General features: G+C 46.3%; 1 protein-coding gene across 1 annotated transcript in view; it reads left to right on the top strand.

The window, feature by feature from the left end:
- cadpsa (Ca2+-dependent activator protein for secretion a) overlaps window positions 1–20076 on the top strand; it is a 79762-nt gene that overhangs the window by 23361 nt on the left and 36325 nt on the right. The window contains exons 5-13 of the mRNA XM_047025997.1: window positions 804–884; window positions 1186–1419; window positions 2187–2308; window positions 6643–6754; window positions 6918–7057; window positions 9073–9139; window positions 14453–14561; window positions 14985–15197; window positions 19430–19566. Coding sequence (XP_046881953.1) covers window positions 804–884; window positions 1186–1419; window positions 2187–2308; window positions 6643–6754; window positions 6918–7057; window positions 9073–9139; window positions 14453–14561; window positions 14985–15197; window positions 19430–19566 — 1215 coding nt within the window. The remainder of the gene's footprint in view (window positions 1–803; window positions 885–1185; window positions 1420–2186; window positions 2309–6642; window positions 6755–6917; window positions 7058–9072; window positions 9140–14452; window positions 14562–14984; window positions 15198–19429; window positions 19567–20076) is intronic.

The raw sequence follows: 20076 nt of genomic DNA, 5'->3' as shown, positions 1-20076 counted from the left end.
CTGACTGGCCACAGCACACTCAGCACACCTGCAACAAAGAACACAACTCATGCAATCCCCCAGGTTCAATACAGCCACGGGTATTCACCTACTCACATTCTCTCTGCTAATGGATTTGTGACATCTCTGTGTTAAGGTCACAGCCCAAGGTATTTACAGGTATTGGCAGCATCAACTGGCACCCTTTTGTTTGTGTGCCATGACTTGTCTACTGTGTGTGGCTTTCTGTTGTCCAGTTCAGCTTGTTTGTACTCTGGATATGATTCTATGACTTAATAGTCTGTTTAATGGAGTGGTTTATCAGACTGTTTACTCATACAGCTGGGAAGAATGATCGTCATGCAGTTTTTTCCTGATCTGATCAACATAAAAAATTGTTTTATTCACCAAACGCACACACAAATATACTGTATATACAGTGTTTTTACAATAAGCAATGGAGGAGTCAAGCATGGACTCCAAACATCTGATTCATAGTACAGAGCAACCACTTGGCAGTGTTTAGTTATTGACGTTTCCCAAGGAAAGCCACGATGATAGGCTCAAATGGATGTTCTATTGACCAGAGCTCATCACCTAACCACAGTGAAGTCCACAGAGTCAATTTAAACAGAAGCCTTAGTGAGGCTTCATGTCTATACGTATTCTGTGATCGTCATGTCATAGCTGGTTGTGTTTATAGCATAGGTACGCCCTGTCATACCGTAGGGTCCTGTTCCGTGGAGACTGTACTTGGGATTCTGACAGACCCTACAGTACGTTGCCTAGGAGACGAACTAAGATGTTGCCTGTGTGTTTTACAGCTAGACAACCCGGATGAGCAAGCGGCCCAGATCCGGAGAGAACTGGACGGCCGTCTGCAGATGGCTGACCAGATAGCCAGGGTAAGCATCCATGGACAGATTATTTGATCCAACCTGTACTGCGTATAAGATCCAGCGGCGCTATGGCAACTGCATGGTGTGTGTGTGAGAGTGTGTGCACTACACCCTCGCACTACAAGAGTTCAGGGCACATCTTGACATAAGCACAACAGGCTCAATAATGCATATCATGTCAGGGAGAATAAAACTGCACAGAGGTGTGTGTGTGTGTGCACGTGTGTACGTGTGTGTTGGCACAGTATACCCCTTTGTATAGTTGACGTTGTAGTCTTACATAGTGTTGTCTGTATGTGTGCAACAGGGCGGCAAGTTTCCCAAGTTTGTATCCAGGGAGATGGAGGCCATGTACATCGAGGAGCTGCGCTCCTCAGTCAACCTTCTGATGGCCAACCTGGAGAGCATGCCCGTGTCCAAGGGGGGAGACTTCAAACTGCAGAAGCTCAAGCGGGGCCACAACACCTCCATCATAGACATGGGCCAGGAGGACGAGAACACGCTGTCCAAGTCTGACGTGGTGCTCTCCTTCACCCTGGAGGTACGTTTACATTGACTCATTTAGCAGACGCTCTTATCCAGAGGGACTTACAGTAAGTACAGGGACATTCCCACCCGAGGCAAGTAGGGGGAAGTGCCTTGCCCAAGGACACAACGTCATTTGGCACGGCCGAGAATTGAACCGGTAACTTTCTGATTAATAGCCCAATTCCCTAACCACTCAGCCATCTGACTCCCTACACCACCAGGCAGGCCCTTACTGTAAGGGCCTTACAGTCACAGTGGAGCACAGAGCAGATGGACTCTGGAGATAGGCCTACAGAGAGGCGTCTGATGTCATTGTAACCTTTAACCTTCTGGATTAAACCAACACAGATGGTCTGATTTCTGGTGTTTTAAACGTGTCAGTACCATAGGGTATTACATTTATTATGACAAATATTATGTGTTAATGCAAATGTTTGGGATTAAAGGATTTTAAGTTATACGGAGCCGAATGGGAAACTGGAAGTGATTTTTGTAACTTTTTGTCTGCCTCTGTGCGGCTTCCATGTTGACTGTCAACAAGGCAACTTCTGGCCATCTCTCCCCTCTCTCTCCCATATCTACTTGATGTTACCCGCTCTCTCCCATATCTACTTGATGTTACCCTCTCTCTCCCATATCTACTTGATGTTACCCTCTCTCTCCCATATCTACTTGATGTTACCCTCTCTCTCCCATATCTACTTGATGTTACCCTCTCTCTCCCATATCTACTTGATGTTACCCTCTCTCTTCCATCCTCTCTGCCTTGCTCCTCTCCAGGTGGTGATCGTGGAGGTGCAGGGCCTCAAGTCTCTGGCTCCTAACAGGATTGTCTACTGCACCATGGAGGTGGAGGGGGGGCAGAAACTCCAGACAGACCAGGCTGAGGCCTCCAAGCCCACGTAAGTACAGCACACACACACACTTTCACACACCCTAACCCCCCCCCACACACACACACACACACACCCCACACACATGCAAATCAAGGGAAAACCTATGTTCATTGTGATGTAACCTATAGTCTAGCCCATTGAAAGAACAACAGGCTTGGCATTCTTGTATTTTATGTAACCGGCCAAGTGGGTTAAAAGCTGTAAAAACTCAGCCTCGTGAACCAGTCGGCGGGTGATTACATCAGCCACTGGAGTAGGAAGCACACGTGAGCTACTGAGGTGATGAAGCCTGCTCTCACTTCCTCTTTACACACGCCCCCGATCCCTCTCGTGGACTTCCTCTGATCTAAGAGGGCCAAGCCCCTGCAGCTGACTGGCTAATTCCTGCGGTACAAGTTCTACTGGCTGGATGAAGGGTGATACTGTACAGGGTGGATGAACAGTGATGCAAGTTGGATGAAGGCTATGCAGGATGGATGACGGGTGATGCAGGTTGGATGATGTATGGATGAAGGCGGATACTGGGTTAAACACAGCGGATAAAGGGTGGATGAAGAGTCCTACAGGATGGGCAAAGGGTGGGTCAAATATGTCCCTTAATGTGTGTTTTTTCCTTCACCTCCTTGCGTCCGATGACGTAGTAGAACCAGCACATAGTACACTTTGTAGAAGAGTCCATGACTGCACAGCAGTATCAGCAGTACTGTAAGTGAATGGTTGTCAGTTAGCTGCAGTTGTAGACACACTGCCTCACACATTGCAGTGGCAATGTGTTCCTCGTCCTTCCTGTGTGTCCCTGTGTTTGTGAATGATATCTCGCTCTCTGTGTGTTTGCTCAGACAGGATCTTTTTGGCCCTGTACCCAGACCCAGTAAAGCCTCAGGTGGGGTGTAAAATGAATGTGGAGCTTAGGCCCACATGTTCCTGAAACAGGAGAGGAAGGAACTTCATACAGAGCCCACATGTGCCCTACAGGGCTCCAAAAGCCACAATCTGACTCATGGATGGAGCATCGTCTCAATCAAGCGTTCTGACATTTTCGACCAGCTTTCCCTATTTTATACACCTCTTATGTCCCATATCTTTCTTGCACCTCTCCCCTTCTCTACATTCACATTTAGTCATTTAGCAGACACTTTTATCCAAAGCGACTTCCAAGAGAGAGCTTTCCAAAAGTGCATAGGTCACTGATCATAACAACGAGATAGCCCCAAACATTGCGGGCAGCCAAAACATGAAGCATACATTGTGAAAAACCAAATAAGTGCCAAAAGGGAAGAACCATAAGAGCATGTAGTTAAACAAGTTTCAATTAAACAACATGAACCTCAAAAAGTGCATGAGTGTACCTGTAGAAAAGCAATCAACAGTAAAATATTTCACACAAGTACAATAATTTAAATCCGTCTGTGTCTCTCTTCTCCCCTCCTCCTCTCATGTCCTCATGCCCTCCCTTCCTGTCTTCTTGTCCTAGTCTGTCGTTGTCAGAGGCTTGACAGTAGCACAGTGGTGTTTCTCTGGGGGAGTCAACAGGTCAAGCAGTAATGAGAGAGAGGAAAAGGTGTGTGTTTGTGTGTGGTTGTGTGTGAGATGAGTCGCACTTGTGATCCAAAAGCTTTTAGTTTGATGACGCCCTATCTTATACACATATACTACACATATACATGTGTCTGTGTGTGTGCGTGTGCATGCATTTATGGATTTATGCTGCCATGCATCACAGTTTGACCAGGCTGAGCTGTTTGACCGGTGTAATGCCCAGTGGAATGCCTCAGGCCTGGGCCTGTGGCTATCAAGGCGTACACGCACTTACACACACTGCTCACACTCACAGACACAAACACTGCTTACACACACCTACACACACTCACACTACTTACACACATGCATACTCACACACATACACACACTCATGCACATGTTTGCACACACACAGAGATTACGAGCTTGTTAAGTTACATGCAGTCAGGTAGGAGGAGTGTGATTGGCTGTGTGTGTCAGAGAAATCTGAATGTAAACTCATTATTCAGGCATGGACTGGATTTTTATAGATCTATGATGTAATAAAACACATGATCATGATCATGATATTATCATGTCATTTTGGTATGAGATACTCTGTTGATTAATGACAGTATTATTACAGTATCTGACATCGGTCTTTAATTTGATCATTTTTCTTCGGAACCCCAGATGAGAATGAGTCCATGATTTCATTACCCAGACACTTATTTGCACATGTTTACATTTTCTGAGAATTGCGTGTGAGCATGTTATCTTCGGGTGATGATGGTATTCTCCTGTTCCGTCTCCTGTCCGTATGTGGTCTCCTTGAGCAGCTCGATGCAAACGCTATAGAAGCTGCTCTGCTGTCACCTTAGAGGAATATGTAACACAGGCGAGCAAAGGAAATGAAGGAAAATACATATTTGTAACATTTGTAGCATATTTTTGTTAATTGTGCTTGCGAATTGCTCACTGTTTGGAGACTATTTAAAAATATGTTGCCATGCCATGATTAAATCATGTAATACTGTGTACTGTTTACTGTCTTGGTTAATTCCCTGTCATGGCCACGTCAGCCCACTCTAACACGCTCACAGACACACACACTCAGGTCATGATACGCTGGATTGAGAAACGCCGTTCCTCCTGTCAGAAGGTTTTCTATGTTTCTTACTGTTCTGACTCCACTGGGATTTCCCAGAAATTGCCTCTGTTTCCCAGAAACCTTTTTTCCTCGAAAACTTTCAACAGGTTTTCATTGTGCTATTGTTTGGTATGTTTGGAATGTACGTGTGGATGGTGCATTCACTGGTGATGAGTCAACTCATCAGTTAATGTGTGTGTGAGGTTAATGTAGCGTCTCTGTGCACTATACCCTCTCAGCTGAGTCATGTCAGCTGAGTCAGCTGGTCTTCATGACAAGCACCCGACAGGTACCATGATTCAGACCAGATCAGATCAACACATGGACAACCGCCCTCTGCTCCCTGTAGCCAATGGGCAGTCAGGATGTGGGTCATGCTGACTCGGCAGATGCTAACCACCAGGCCAGAGGGCCGGAGGTTTGATGGTGGATGCATTGTGACTTTTGCGGTGACCGGACATTAGCGCGAGGCTAAATGGAAGGCTTGATTTGCAGTGTACCATGTCAGGAGAGAGCTAGTGCAGTGGGAACTGTAGACGTCTAGTGGCTGGGATTCAGCGGACGTAGAGATGGAGAGAGGTGGGCGTCCTCTCTAATGAGACTTAAATGAGGCGTGTGCTGACTGCAAAGCCTTAGCCATCACCATCCATGGCTTTGCCCAGTTGGCGCACACACACACACACACACAAATGCATACAAACACGTCATTTTACAGAGTTGTCCTGGAGCTGTTACAGACAAGGAACAACAACATAACGATCTTCTAACAAGCCTGTCTAATCACTCCTCTAAGTGTGGAACACACTTGCTCTTCACATGAACCAGACTGTGTCTACACATTAGTGTAGCTGATAAGTACAGCCCAGGTAACTATCCACAGATGGGAATCCTGTTGGAAGTAGCAAACACCTGAGAAGTGAGATCCCAGATCTCAAGGCTTTCAGAAGCCACTCGGAAAAGAGCCAGACAGAACTAATCAGTGAGAGGAAACCCCCAAACACACACACACACTCACTCACACACACACACACACACACAGTGTACTGTAAATCACAGATTTCCGCGGCCTCCCAGGGGCATAAACCATGAAGAAATGATCCCATAGCTGTTGAACCTGTCAAACTGTCAGGCTGCCCCGCAGAGTGACAGTCAGCTCACTACACCTGGGTTTGTAACACTTCTCATCACACGTATACACACACACACACACACACTCACACACTTTTTTTGTACCACCTCAATCAATTGTTGGCACGACAGGATGCCAGTGCGTGCAATTGTTTGTTACTGTGTGTTAGTTTCGGAGTCTGTTCTCATTGAGCCTAGTAAGGTGTTGCCTATTGATATTGCAGTGTAGCAACACTCTAATGGTTAAGGCAGTATGAAAATGCTTGTGATGTTTTCTTCTGTCTGCGGTGGACTTTGTACTATATATGAGCTGCACACCTGTGTTCCAGGGAAGAGGTTCAGGTGCTGGTAGTTGATTGGCTGGGGTATTTTTTGATTTACTGAGCTGGCTGTGGGCTCTGTATATTACAGTAACTGACAAACTGATCTCTCAAATCAATCCTGGCAGGGGAGTAGAGACAATCTTACCTGTAGCCTTAAACATCTGGAAGATGTGTACATTTATTATACAATTATTGTAATCAAATAACACATTTAAAATGTGTGTGTGTGTGTGTTTCAGCTGGGGCACCCAGGGAGACTTCACCACCACACACCCTCTGCCTGCGGTGAAGGTGAAGCTGTTCACGGAGAGTACCGGAGTGTTGGCCCTGGAGGACAAGGAGCTTGGACGCGTGAGGATTTCGCCACCATACCACACCCTCATTCCTCTACAACGCTCTGTGGTGCACGAGCGCTGTTCACACAGTGTCTCTCTGTGGTGCACGAGCGCTGTTCACACAGTGTCTCTCTGTGGTGCACTAGCGCTGTTCACACAGTGTCTCTCTGTGCTCTCAGGTGGTCCTACATCCAACCCCCAACAGCCCCAAACAGTCCGAGCTGCAGAAGATGACCGTGTCCAAAGGCTGTCCGGACAGTGATCTCAGGATCAAACTGGCCATCCGCATGGACAAGCCTCAGAACATGAAGCATTGTGGGTGAGTTCAGCTGGCCCCAGGCATGGCCTCTGCCCCCAGCCAAGGCCTCTCTTGGTTTACAGCCCCAGAGAGATTTCACTCGCTCAGCTCCTCAGCGTCGCCCCTTTAAACATGATGATTTGCTGCCCTCTTGTGGTGGTGAACTGTTATTGAATTACTTGAACTCAAATAAGCCATAAAAGGCCTGATTCTGCAGTTTGTGAGGAAATATATAATTCCAGTGTGTGGGGTAGCATCATTTTGATTCAGATAACCATTGTTTTATCATCAAATTGGCGTTAAGCTAAACATAAATGTTTTGCCATCATTTGATTTGAATGACTTCTCAGAGAAAGCTGGCTTTGTCATGTGCTACACATTTAAAAGCCACATGAAGGGCTGCCATCTGATAAAGATCCACAAAGCACACAATCGTCAGAAGAAGTAATGACTGTGAAATCTCCTCAGTTATTAATGATGTTGGCTGTGTGAAGCGGCCATTTTCAGCTCCTCTCTGAACACACTGCTGGTTGACATCATCAACATTCTGGATAAAAGATTTTTTGGGGATGTACCAGTACCAGTTAGTGGATATGACTTCAAACAACCAGGCAGATCTTGGAACACATCATCATTAGGCTGCCTGGCTGACGGAGGAACAGAAGCAAGGCACAAGGACACGTCTAGCCTCACATTCCTCCTTCTGCCCTGCATGTGCATGTGTGCAAATGAAAGAGCGCCCAAGCGTGCGTGCGTGTGTGTGAGTGAGCGTATTTGTGTGTCCACTCCTAGGGCATTGCCTATTATCTTGGGTCTGATGAACTTTCCCTGTCTCCCTCCCTCCCTCCCACTCCTCCATATGCTTCGTGTGGGGGTCCTGAGGGGGCCTCAGACCCCAGTGGGGTGGCCTTACAGATGCCTGTGTTTGTACCGTATGCTGCTTGTACAACTCTCTGCCTGGCAGGCATGCGGGTGCTTGGCAGCACCCTTGCCCTCTGCTTCTTGGGCACTAGATTATTCAGTGCGACAGGCGCTGGTGCCCCTTAAACACACCAGGGGAAGGGCAGGCAGAGGGAGGCCTGGCAGGGTGCCCCAGCCAGGCCACCGGAGGCAGGAGAGGGTCGAGGCAGGAGAGGGTAGAGGCAGGAGAGGGCAGAGGCAGGAGAGGGCAGAGGCAGGAGAGGGTAGAGGCAGGAGAGGGCAGAGGCAGTAGAGGGCAGAGGCAGGAGAGGGTAGAGCCAGGATAGGGTAGAGGCAGGAGAGGGCAGAGGCAGGAGAGGGCAGAGGCAGGAGAGGGCAGAGGCAGGAGAGGGTAGAAGCAGGAGAGGGTAGAAGCAGGAGAGGGCAGAGGCAGGAGAGGGCAGAGGCAGTAGAGGGCAGAGGCAGGAGAGGGCAGAGGCAGGAGAGGGCAGAGGCAGTAGAGGGCAGAGGCAGGAGAGGGCAGAGGCAGGAGAGGGCAGAGGCTGGGGTCTTCACCCTCAGATGTTCTTTTCCAAAGCGCCTGTCCTCTGTGCAGTAAACAACAACCCCAGGACACTGGCTCAGTCCTGCGACTGAAGCCAGTGTACTATCTCTTCAAATGAAACCGAGACACTCTACTCATCCAGAGTCGTTCTATCTCCTAAACTACTTTTTAAAACGGGTTTACCTTTAAAACCAAACTTGTTACAATGTCTTAATTTAGAATAAAGAAACATCCGCTTGGTTGGAACCTCTACCCTCCAAACACTCGCAGGTATCATGTTTAAGTCCTGCACCAAGTTGATAGTCCATTCTGATGTAACTGTCAAATGTGTTTTCAGTTGTTGAACATTGTAGAAATGTTACGTTTTCACCACAAGGGGTCAGCAGCTCCCTTTATTTTTCTCTTACTCTAAGGACGCCTTGATCCCTCCTGCATAAGTCATTGCAATTGTTTGTTTAATTTGTGTTTGTTTCATACAAATTATTTAATTTAGTATAAATGACCAGATGTATTTGGTAAGAAGGAGACTATATTCCACCTGTGAACAACAAAGCCGTCTCTCTCTACACAGGTACCTGTGGGCAATAGGGAAAAACGTGTGGAAGAGATGGAAGAAGAGGTTTTTTGTGTTAGTTCAGGTAAGCACAAAGACCATCTATTCTGAGCATGCCTGTGTGTTGGTGTGAGCTCCCAGCAGTGTGAGCTCAACCCTCCTGAGTGAGACGGTAGCGCCGTGTCAAGAGAACACAAGCCATATCTTCCTCTAGCTGTCACAGAAATGATGAAGAACGAAACAAGCTCATGTCAGGAGCTTTGTCGCAGCCATTTTCTGGAGCTCCTCTTTTTGAGCCGCCTGCTGCCTGTTGTGTGTTTGGGGAGGAGGACATGTCTCTGAGCTAGGAGTTGACAGGGGATTGACAAACCCGAGTGAACGCTGGCTGGCCTAACACTCGCAGCTAAAAGCGCCTTCCGAGCGAAGCCTCACTCACGCTCCCAGCTACACATACAGCAAGTGACAAATACCGGTCAATAGACAGCCGCTGCCACTGTTGGGTTTGTTTGTGTGTTTGTGTGTGTGTGTGAGAGAGAGAGAGAGAGAGAGAGAGAGAGAGAGAGAGAGAGAGAGAGAGAGAGAGAGAGAGAGAGAGAGAGAGAGAGAGAGCGTGTGTCTTTATTTGTCTTGGGGAGAGAAAAAGGAATGTTCTTCATGACAGAGAGAGGAATGTAAATGTTTGTTTTTACTGTGTGTACTGTATGCAAAACATTTGTTTAATGATTACATGTGTATGAATGTGTTTAATTTCTTTGTTTTCTTTTTTAATTGGCCTCTTCTGTTTTGGTTTTGTTAAGTCCCGTGTAAGTATTCATCCAAATGCTAATTAGTGGGTTTACATTACGGTGAACCGTACTAAATATTAATTTTCCCTGATCTCCGATCAGGTCATAGCAGAGAACAACATATAGGGATACAAGTGCTAGTGAGGGTAGGAATAATAGTTACTGAAAGCCTCTGAAAAATACTAACAAACAACACTAAGAATGACATTTGTTTGTGGTGTTGGAAACCGCTCAAAGAAAATAGTGGATTAACAAAAAAGTGTTAGAACAGGTGCAGAAAGAGAACGTAACTTTCCTCTTCATGACTCACCCTTTAACATGGATGTCCTATTCATCTTGTTCAGTGACTCTGAGTTGCCCAACCCTTGTCATCTTTTGGAAACTACGTTCATGTGTGGAACCTCCCTAAATGCCCCACTAAGTTACCCCAAACACACACACACACGCACCCGGGCACACACACAAAAACTGATTTATATTTGATTGACAGTCACCATGATACTCATAAATAGCACAGCTTATACTTGGGGGTGTTTGTTTCAGTCGAGGGAGATTAGTTTCCTGTTGAATAATTCATGAGTTCCTAATGACAGTGTGTGAGTAGATCATTTACAGTGGCAGGGTGGCGGACGCTGGCTGCAGCCGCTAAATATGCCAGCGACACGCCAGCAACATGTAAACATTTGTCTGCAGGTGTAGTACAACATTAGAGATACATGTTAACATGTCGCTTGAATGTCAACATGTTAGACGTGTCAATGCCAACACGTCACACACCAGGAAACCGAATTGAACATCTTAAAGACTGTTTCTTCATTTACCCTCTCATCGTGTGTTTTTCCCCATTCCTTCCTTCTTGTTCAAACTGTGTGAACATGTCTTTTCTAAAGCTAAGGCCCCAGGTGTAGCCTACTGAGCCTTCCAACCACAAGCCTTCCAACCACAAGAGGCCTAAAATACCTCTCATAAAATCGAGAAACTGTGTTTTGACTGGAAGTACACTCCAGTCCTCTGTACCCTCCTTTCCCCTTTCCCCGCTAACTCACTGAGACAGAGTGTGTGTGTGTGTGTGTTTGGGTGTGTGTGTGGTGCAGCTAGCAGAGCACCCAGACAAGTTCCGTCTGCACGGAGCAGATTGGAGCCATAAAGCACATGTTTATGATGCAAAGTGAAGTCTAATTATTCAGTTGTCTGGACGCTGACCCCCTCTTCCGGTACGCCACTCCATTTCTCCTCTCTCCCTCTCTCTCTCCCTCCCTCCCTCCCTCCCTCCCTCCCTCCCTCCCTCCCTCGTTCTCTCCTTGCCCTCCTCTACCCCCGCCCCCGCCTCAGACACACACACTTTACGCTTAGTCTCTCGCTTTTTCCTCTGCTAACATTTAGCCGTCAATCTTTCTCCTTCTCTCCATTTCCTCTCTCCATCAGCTGTAACTTGGCTGAGGAGCGATATCTTCAGCAGTATGATATGGTGATGATCAGGATGACCAGGGGTAGGGGTGCGGAAGGGGGTTGTTTATAGATAACAAGCTGCCACTTCAACAATGACATGCCAGGGAAAAAGCTGCCAAGCATACCATGTGCACTTTCCATCCATCCTTTCCCCCCCTCTTTCCCCTGCTGGATCCCCTCCCACTGCACAACACAACCCACTTTAATAGACTTCCAACTACATTACACCAGGTTGTTTAAAATACAAAAGAATGTAGAATGATCAGGTGAAGAAAGTAATTAACAGTTATTGAATTGTTAGAGAGCTTCCCTGCCTTCCCCTGCCTCTCTGCCTCCCCTTGCCTCCCTGATTCCCTGCCTTTCCCTGCCTCCCCCTGCCTCTCTGCTTCCCTGCCTTCCCCTGCCTCTCTGCCTCCCCTTGCCTCTCTGCTTCCCTGCCTTCTCCGCAGCTTTCCCCTGTCTCCCTGCCTCCCTACCTTCCCCCTGTATTCCGCCTACCTCCCTGCCTTCCCTCTGCCTCCAGACCTTTCACTTACCTTCCCCTGCCTCACTGCCTCCCTACCATCCCCCTGCCTCCCTGCCTGCATGTCGATTCTGTCACCACTGTCTCAGACCTTTATCACCAACCCTCTGACGAGACTTGGTGATGGAGACTTTAGCAGGCAGAGTGAGAGGAGAAAATAGGAGGGGGGGGGCAGTCATGAATGCGGGGAGTGGTCTGGGTTGGGGGGGGTGGTTGGTTGGAGTCTGATGTGCCCCTGTGAGGTCCCGGAGGCAAGAAGGGGGAGGGGGGCGGTGGGCACCGGGGAGCTGGGCCGCGGCCCCTGCAGCCCTCCCTGGGCCACCCCGGGCCTCATCAGAGCCGTGGCAGGGAATCTCGCTTGTCACACACACAGGAGGTAGGGCTGCAGCCGGAGTGAGAGCTGCCATTTGCAGCAGAGGTGACCATAGCCCGGGATTGGCCGAGCTCCAATGCTTGTGTTTGTGCGCCGGCGTGGCTTGACTGGCACCTAGCAGTCAGGCTCCCATGACATGTGACAGGGTGTCACTCCCGCTTGCTTCGTCTGCCGGAACATGAGTGACAGAGCCAGGACCACAACCCCACTCCACCCCGCCACCGGCCTTGGCCCCGACCTAGCCTCGGAAATAGTCCCCCCCACCACCACCACACAGACACACACACACACACACACACAGACAGACACACAGACACATACACCTTCTATGCTCCAGCTGCTCTGAACACTGATTATTTTACTCTTTAACTAGAGAGTATACAATTTCTGGGTAAATTGTGACGTGTACTTGCAGTCGCTGAAGTTGGGGAAATTATTATTTTTATTTTTTCTATATTACCTCTTGACCTATTGTTTAAACTGATATAAAACGTCCACACATTTGGAGAAAGACAATATTTTAATGGGTGGTAGACTACATTGAAAGGAACTGTTGCGACCATACCAACGCGATCAGTCAGCCAACTAGCTTTTAGGATGTTGATAATGTCAGGCTACTTATTTAAGGACCAAAGTTGCAGTAACACGCAACATGTGTGACATCCTTTAGACTATACATTTTTTTTGCTGAATGATTGAAGGGCTGGACAACAAACGTTCTAATGAAATAATGACATATCAACATGGAAATGAATGACAGATTGACTAAGTGATGGTGATGCATTCTGATTGGCTTTTTACTAAAGACAACTATTATCTCAGTATGCCTGCGCCTTGTCCATTAATTGTATATAGACAAGCTATCCCTTATTTCTCAGCTGGAAAATTGGTTGAAATGAGGGAGAAATACAAGGTGTAAGGTGAGAAATGGCTGAAATGCATGCATTCTCATGGCGAATAAGGGACACTTGAGAGCCTTTCTAGCGATCATTACGTACCAGTAGCAACGCTTGTCTGAAGACTTGATGATCATGTGACCGGCTATCCGTGCAATGAGTAGGGAAAACCGCCTCGCTTTTCAAGTTTTATCCACTCCAATCGTTCGGATGTTGAATGACATTGATTGCTCTACATGATCATTATTTGATACTCATGGTTTGATTTAATAATCACTCCCATCACAATACTAGCTCACCAGCTCAAGTACAGGGAAAACAAAGCTGAAGCAGAGCTTCAAATTGTGACAATTTTGGTCGCATGTCTCTTTGGTCGCATCCCAAAATATGTTTCAGAATGATTTAAAACTCAAAGAACTGATACCTCTTACTGCTTTTAAATCTAAAATGAAAGAAATAGAGGCTGGTTCCCAGAAGCTAATGAACTACTGGACTGATGTTCTGTAGGTAAATGTGTGAAATGAGTGTGGCTAGCTTGTTAGCTACTGTTAGCTTTCACTTTTCGTCACAACATTCAAGGGACTAGTAAAGATGGGAAAATAATAAATATATATGAGAGAATACAGATTGCGCCTTGTCTAAGGCAAGCTCATCCAATCAAGAGTCTTTGTATATTCTGTAAACACACTGTCACTCAGTCAGTGGCTGCTTAAATAGACGTACACAAACTCATTCCTTCCCTATTATTGCTGGTCATGAGCACACACTCGTTGTCTCCCCGAACTATGAACCACGCTCGTGAGCCCTCTGATTCACCCACTTCATTCATCTAATTATAATGTGATTATCCTTGTATATTCACACACACTCACACACATTACTGACAAGAGGTTCAAGAGTGGGCAACACAGCTGTCATACACCCAGCCCCCTCCCTCTCCCACGCCGTCTCTCTGAAACACACACACACTCAGATTGTTCCTCCATATGCCCCTTCTGACTAGCGTCTGGTCACTGTGTGTGTAGTGATTGGTCTATCAACCCTTGTGTGTGCATGAGGGCTCTGCTCCCCAGGGATGGACCCTTAAACAAGCCCCCATTTTCTTGTAAGTGGTGCTATTACCAAGTATTTACATGGCAATCACACAGACATGTAGCCTACTTATCCACCGTTCTTGGTTTAACATGGAAGTCTTACAGTTTTAAATGAGAAAAAACATTTAGCCATTTGAGATTGAGCCAACTTCCATGTGAACGCATGGTTTAAGCACCACTTACTGTGTCATAGACCTGGGATCGGGCGGGCGGTGTCTACCGCTGCCACGAGCTCAACCTCACCCCTTCTGCCTGTCCTCCTTCCTCCTGGGCTTCAGGTGAGCCAGTACACCTTTGCCATGTGCAGCTACAGAGAGAAGAAGGCGGAGCCTGTGGAGCTCCTTCAGCTGGACGGCTACACTGTGGACTACACCGACCCCCAGCCAGGTGTTTATTGATCCTATTCATTGTTTCTTTTTTGCAGCACAATTAAAAGTATAGTAAGGGGTCAGATGGCTGAGCGGCTAGGGAATCGGGCTACTAATCAGAAGGTTGCCGGTTTGATTTCTGGCCGTGCCAAATTACATTGGGCAAGGCACTTCACCCTACTTGCCTCGGGGGAATGTTCCTGTACTTAATGTAAGTCGCTCTGGATAAGAGCGTCTGCTAAATGACTAAATGTAAATGTAAGTAATTGCGCCAGAGTTGGCCAGCAGCTCTTTTACATCTGTTGTCCCTGGATGGTAAGGTAGATCCCGCAACAAACCCAGGTCACCTGACTGTATAACCTGTTCCTACTGGACTATATTCTGATCTGAGCAGTCGGTCCAGTAACAGGCTGTCAGGTCCTAACTACACTGAACCTACCAGGTCTGGATGGAGGGAGGACCTTCTTCAACGCCGTGAAGGAGGGGGACACTGTGATCTTCGCCAGCGACGACGAGCAGGACCGTATCCTGTGGGTGCAGGCCATGTACCGGGCCACCGGCCAGTCCCACAAACCCATCCCCCCCACCCAGGTCCAGAAGCTCAACTCCAGAGGTGGCACCACCCCCCAGCTGGATGCCCCCATCTCCCAGTTCTGTAAGTGTGCTGCTCTATCAGGAGTGTGTTACTAAACGTTCCCACGTTTCAGCAGAACTACAAAGAACGACATCATTCTGCTGGTTTCATCATCTGTCCATTACTACTTTAACAGCTGTCTGTTTGTAGTTCTATAGGGCTTTAGGATTGCTCTTCCATTTGTGGTGGCCTATTCGTTTTATTTTCATACTTTTCCAACATTTTCAGATATGTTTTTAGGCTGTGCTTATTGAAAGGACTGGGAAAACAGGACTACTTCTCAGGACTAATGAGAATGCAGGCCACTCTTGAGGTTCTTTCCAAACTGGGAAGCAGATAATCTCTCCTCACCACCTCCTTTTCTCATATCTTCTCTTTTACACACATCTGCTGTCTCCCTCTTTCTTTTTAATGTGTCCAACTCATTTCCTCTTTCACCTGTTCTTACCTCTCACTCTCTTGCTCTCTCACTTTCTCTCTCTCACGCTCCCCTATCTGGCTGTGTGTGTGTGTGTCATGTAACAACAGCAGGTCTGTGTGTGTGTGTGTGTGTGTGTTGTGTCTCCTCTCTGCTTTGTGTCTTCATGTCTCTCTGGTTTGTTCCTTCTTACCCCGCTATCTTGTAGCTGGACTCAAGGGTAAGTGCTTTCCTGTAGCGGGCACAGGTTCAGATAATCCAGTGATTATCTGACTAGACCAATGTGCTCCCCCGCCCTCTCTTCTCCTCCTTTTCTTTTCAAATCTCTCTGAACTCTCAGAATAATCTAGATCTAGAAAACCCTTTAGTTCGCCCTGTTTTAGGTTTGACATACTCACGTCCATCCTTATGGAATCAGGATGCATGTGAATCTGATTTTCTTTTCGGTTGTTTTACATGCATATTTGCCTTCTCTTGCTCTTACACCGCCATTGTATTGAAAATGAACCTCCCTCAAAGCAAAACAATTTGATAAAAAAAACAACGTATTGAAAAATATTTTTTTATAATTTTTATGCTTAAAAAAAAGAAGAAAAACATGAATTAATGGAAATTATTGTTTTTGACACACAACTGGAGTGACAGTACCTCACAGCAGCTGGTAATTACCATGTTAAAAGTGCCATGTCATGAATAATACAGTGTGCTCTCTGTACTATTATTTCGGGAAGCAATCAGTGAAATGTTACCAAATAACAACTCTCCAGTTCACACCAGCATCTGTGCACAGTCTAGTCTATAACACTACACAAAATAGTAGAAAAATATAATTAAAAACTACATTAGGTGTCTTTGGATCTTAATATTATACGTGAGTGATCCAGCAATTACCCTTTTACAGAAATGTAAGCGTCAAGATTTAAACCAAGGTAAGTGAGGTTGTGGTCTTACACTGTAGTTGTAGTTGACACTGTTTCCAGGAATAAAAAAAACAAACTCTAATTGCATGAGTTACATTAACTCAAACATAATTAGTCCTGTTTGCTGTAAAACAACTTATAAAAGAATATGAATATAATACCCCTCTTGCTTCTCACATCACGAGAGCTGGCAAATATGTACTCTATCTGCCGAACTCTGAATGCTAACCATTAGGTAGTGACAACATGCCATCTCTTAACCCTGTCCATGAGCTCCTGTTGCCTGCTCGTGTAGAGACTGAACCATGGACCAATACTAGTCCCCAACACCATCCACCACAGCACACTGATCTCCACTAGGGCAAGCTTCTCATTAGTGAGAGTGATCATTAGTGAATGATAAACATTGAACTGGCTGTGATTTTGGTTATACCAATTATATATAAATATCCTTTGTTTTGATACCAGGTTTAAGTTATTAGCTATTCATGTAAATTATCAATGTCCAATTATAAATATGTGAAGGGTTGAGATAGGCACCAAAGTGTGTGTGTGTGTCTTCAAGGGACTTGAGTTGGGTGACAGGGCATGGCGGACAAACCCCCCCCAAAAAAAACACGAGACAAATTGTGTGCTAAGTAGCCCCAAATGATCTCCTTGCCTCCTGACTTCTCTCCCAGTTGCAGTGGATCTATAAATGAATAGCATGTGTCAATCATTGTCATGTCTGTCCTTCCCCAGCCCAGACGGGGTGACTAGTGTCACTGTGTGTTACTGTCCAGACCCCTCTTGTCCACTCTGTCGGGCTCACGTCAAACAGACGTGACAGGCCACCAATCACATGAGAGGGGATCACAAAGTCACCTTTTAGATTTGGGGAGTTGGGGCGATCATAAGCATCATAGTAGCGCCCCTCTTTGTTCTCCTGGTGATTGACAGCTGGGGTGCCCCCTCTGTGCCCCCTCTGTGCCCCCTCTGTGTGCCTCACTCGCCCAAGAACGAGCAATGCTTAAATATATGATGGAGCGATGATTATAGTGTTTGTTTTGTCCAGTTCAGTACTGTTCAGATATCACTGGCCAATTTTATATAAAGCTAAGTTAATATTATTATTATTTTATATTTGTTGACATATCACACATATAGCTATGATTGTATTATTATTTAATATTCAGTACCAGTCAAAAGTTTGGACACATTTTCCAATATATATATATATATATTATTTTTTTTACACACTAATTATCGCTAAGTATGCTATCAATATTTTCACTGACATGACAACTTTCGGTAAAAGTAAATACAAAAAAACCCTCAGTATGTTTTCACTGTGGTTAGGGGTCAGGCTGTGTGAGGGACACTTGGTTTGTATTGACATGTAAAGCATGATCACCAGCAGAAGCAGCTGTATGTCTCCCTGGGAATAGCAGCAAGCTGCAGGTCAGTGAAGCCCTGTGTCCTTAAGCCCAGGCTAAAAGAAGCGATTAGAATCAGAATAGCTGTGGATGGCCATGGTGAGGATTAACAAGCCTGCCAGTCTGGCCTGATGTCCTCACTACTGCCTAACCACGCTAACTGGTAAAGAAAGTGAAAATGTGATGTCAATTATATTCATCCCCCCCTGCTCCTCCCTCCCTCCCAACCCCCCCACACTTCTTGGTTCTTGGGTAAAAGAGTTACGTGGGTAGGGGGTCCCCTCATCCCAGCCACGTCCCAGGCTGAGGGACAGTTGCACTGGGGAGAGTTTAATTATGGGGTACCCTAGGGGGGCCTTGTCCTGAGTCGAGTAGTGAAGGAAGGAGGGAGGGAGGTAAGGAAGGAGGGAGGTAAGGAAGGAGGGAGGGAGGTAAGGAAGGAGGGAGGGAGGGAGGTAAGGAAGGAGGGAGGGAGGTAAGGAAGGAGGGAGGGAGGTAAGGAAGGAGGGAGGGAGGTAAGGAAGGAGGGAGGTAAGGAAGGAGGAGGAGGGGAACATGCGCTTGGCTTGTTGCTTTCCAGGTTCTACCAGAACTGCTAATTAGTGTACGGCAAGTCTAGACTTGAAGCATTGTTCACCTCATCCACAGTAAATACTAACCTTCAAAACATACTGCACTGTATAGCCTGATAAGTTAAGTGTACTTAAATGGTTTTATGAAATACATTGTCTGGAGCCATTTGAGTTGAAGAACTGGATCAACTGAGCAAACAAACTATACTTTTATATTGGGGAGTCATTGACTCATTTCATTCAGCTCTTCAACTAGAATGACTCCAGGTGATTCATTTTATAAAACCATTTGAGTAAACTAAATCTTTCAGGTTTTACAGTGTGCTCTCTTTCACCCTCTCTTCCATTGTTTACAGTAGTGTTCCCTGCCTGCACTGCCCACTCCACCCCTATACTGCACCTGTTGTAATCCTACAAACAGGGGGCAGTCTCTGGAGATAACAGAAAGTCATGCATGGATACAGGAATGATGCACTGGTTATGCTGCACCTCACCTCTACCTGAGCCCAACTGACAGAACTGACTCCCCTTCTCCCCCGTGACCACCAAACCAGTAGTGACCACCTGCTAGTTGACTGTGAAATTCTCCACTGACTAGAAACCTACATTGTCCAAGGACTGTGTTCATCGTAACCGGCAAACAGGTTTTTCAGATTGAGCACCAGGAAAACACAAGTTAGCTGCTAAGGGATGATAATTTCTGATAAACTTCAGGTCGCCTGTTTTTTTTTTTTTTTTCTTAGCCACGAACAATGTTTTTTTTCAGTCTCATCCTGTTAACCTGGTTGCCGGTTTTGAATGAACATCTCCAGGGTGACACTCCCAGTGTCATGCCTTTTGTCACAGTGTCCTAACTCTGTCCCCCTCTGGCTCATGTGTTTCTCTCTCCGTCCTCTGGGCTCATTCTGTGTGGGCGTGGCGGGCACAGACGCCGACCGGGCACAGAAGCATGGCATGGATGAGTTCATCTCCGCTAACCCCTGTAGCTTTGACCACGCCTCCCTGTTTGAGATGGTGCAGCGCCTCACCCTGGATCACAGGCTCAATGATTCCTACTCCTGCCTGGTGAGAGGAACATGCAAGGGACATGTCAGTGTTTCTGACAACATTTGATTATATTTGTGGCGGTAGGCAGGAGCGGAGCCAGACGTAGAAAAATGTGGGGCTCAGCCCAAACTCATGTCCTAGTATCGGTTAGATATGAGGGTGTATAGAGAGGAACTTCAACAAGTAATGCGAGCATTTGTCACGCGCGAGAAATTTATTAGCATTAATTTGCGCGCTAAATCGTTTTTTGACCTTTATGTAATTTAAATGTTACATTGGACTCACATTGTTATATTTGCCTAATGTATTTAACTATAGATATTATTATATTTATATTTTATATTTAACTTGAATGTATCAGTTTTGGACACATTTGTGCAGAGAATTATGATACCAACCGTTCGTGAACTCCAGATTGATTTTTTTGCCGATTCACGGAAAAAAACGTTCATCCTGCGCATTGATTCAGAGCGTGCACGGAGAGAGGGCTATTATAGAAGCAAATCAGTGACATCATGTTTAGAATTT

Source organism: Hypomesus transpacificus, chromosome 9 (genome assembly GCF_021917145.1).
Source record: "Hypomesus transpacificus isolate Combined female chromosome 9, fHypTra1, whole genome shotgun sequence".
Taxonomy (NCBI): Eukaryota; Metazoa; Chordata; class Actinopteri; order Osmeriformes; family Osmeridae; genus Hypomesus; species Hypomesus transpacificus.
This window is presented reverse-complemented; position numbering and strand designations above follow the sequence as displayed.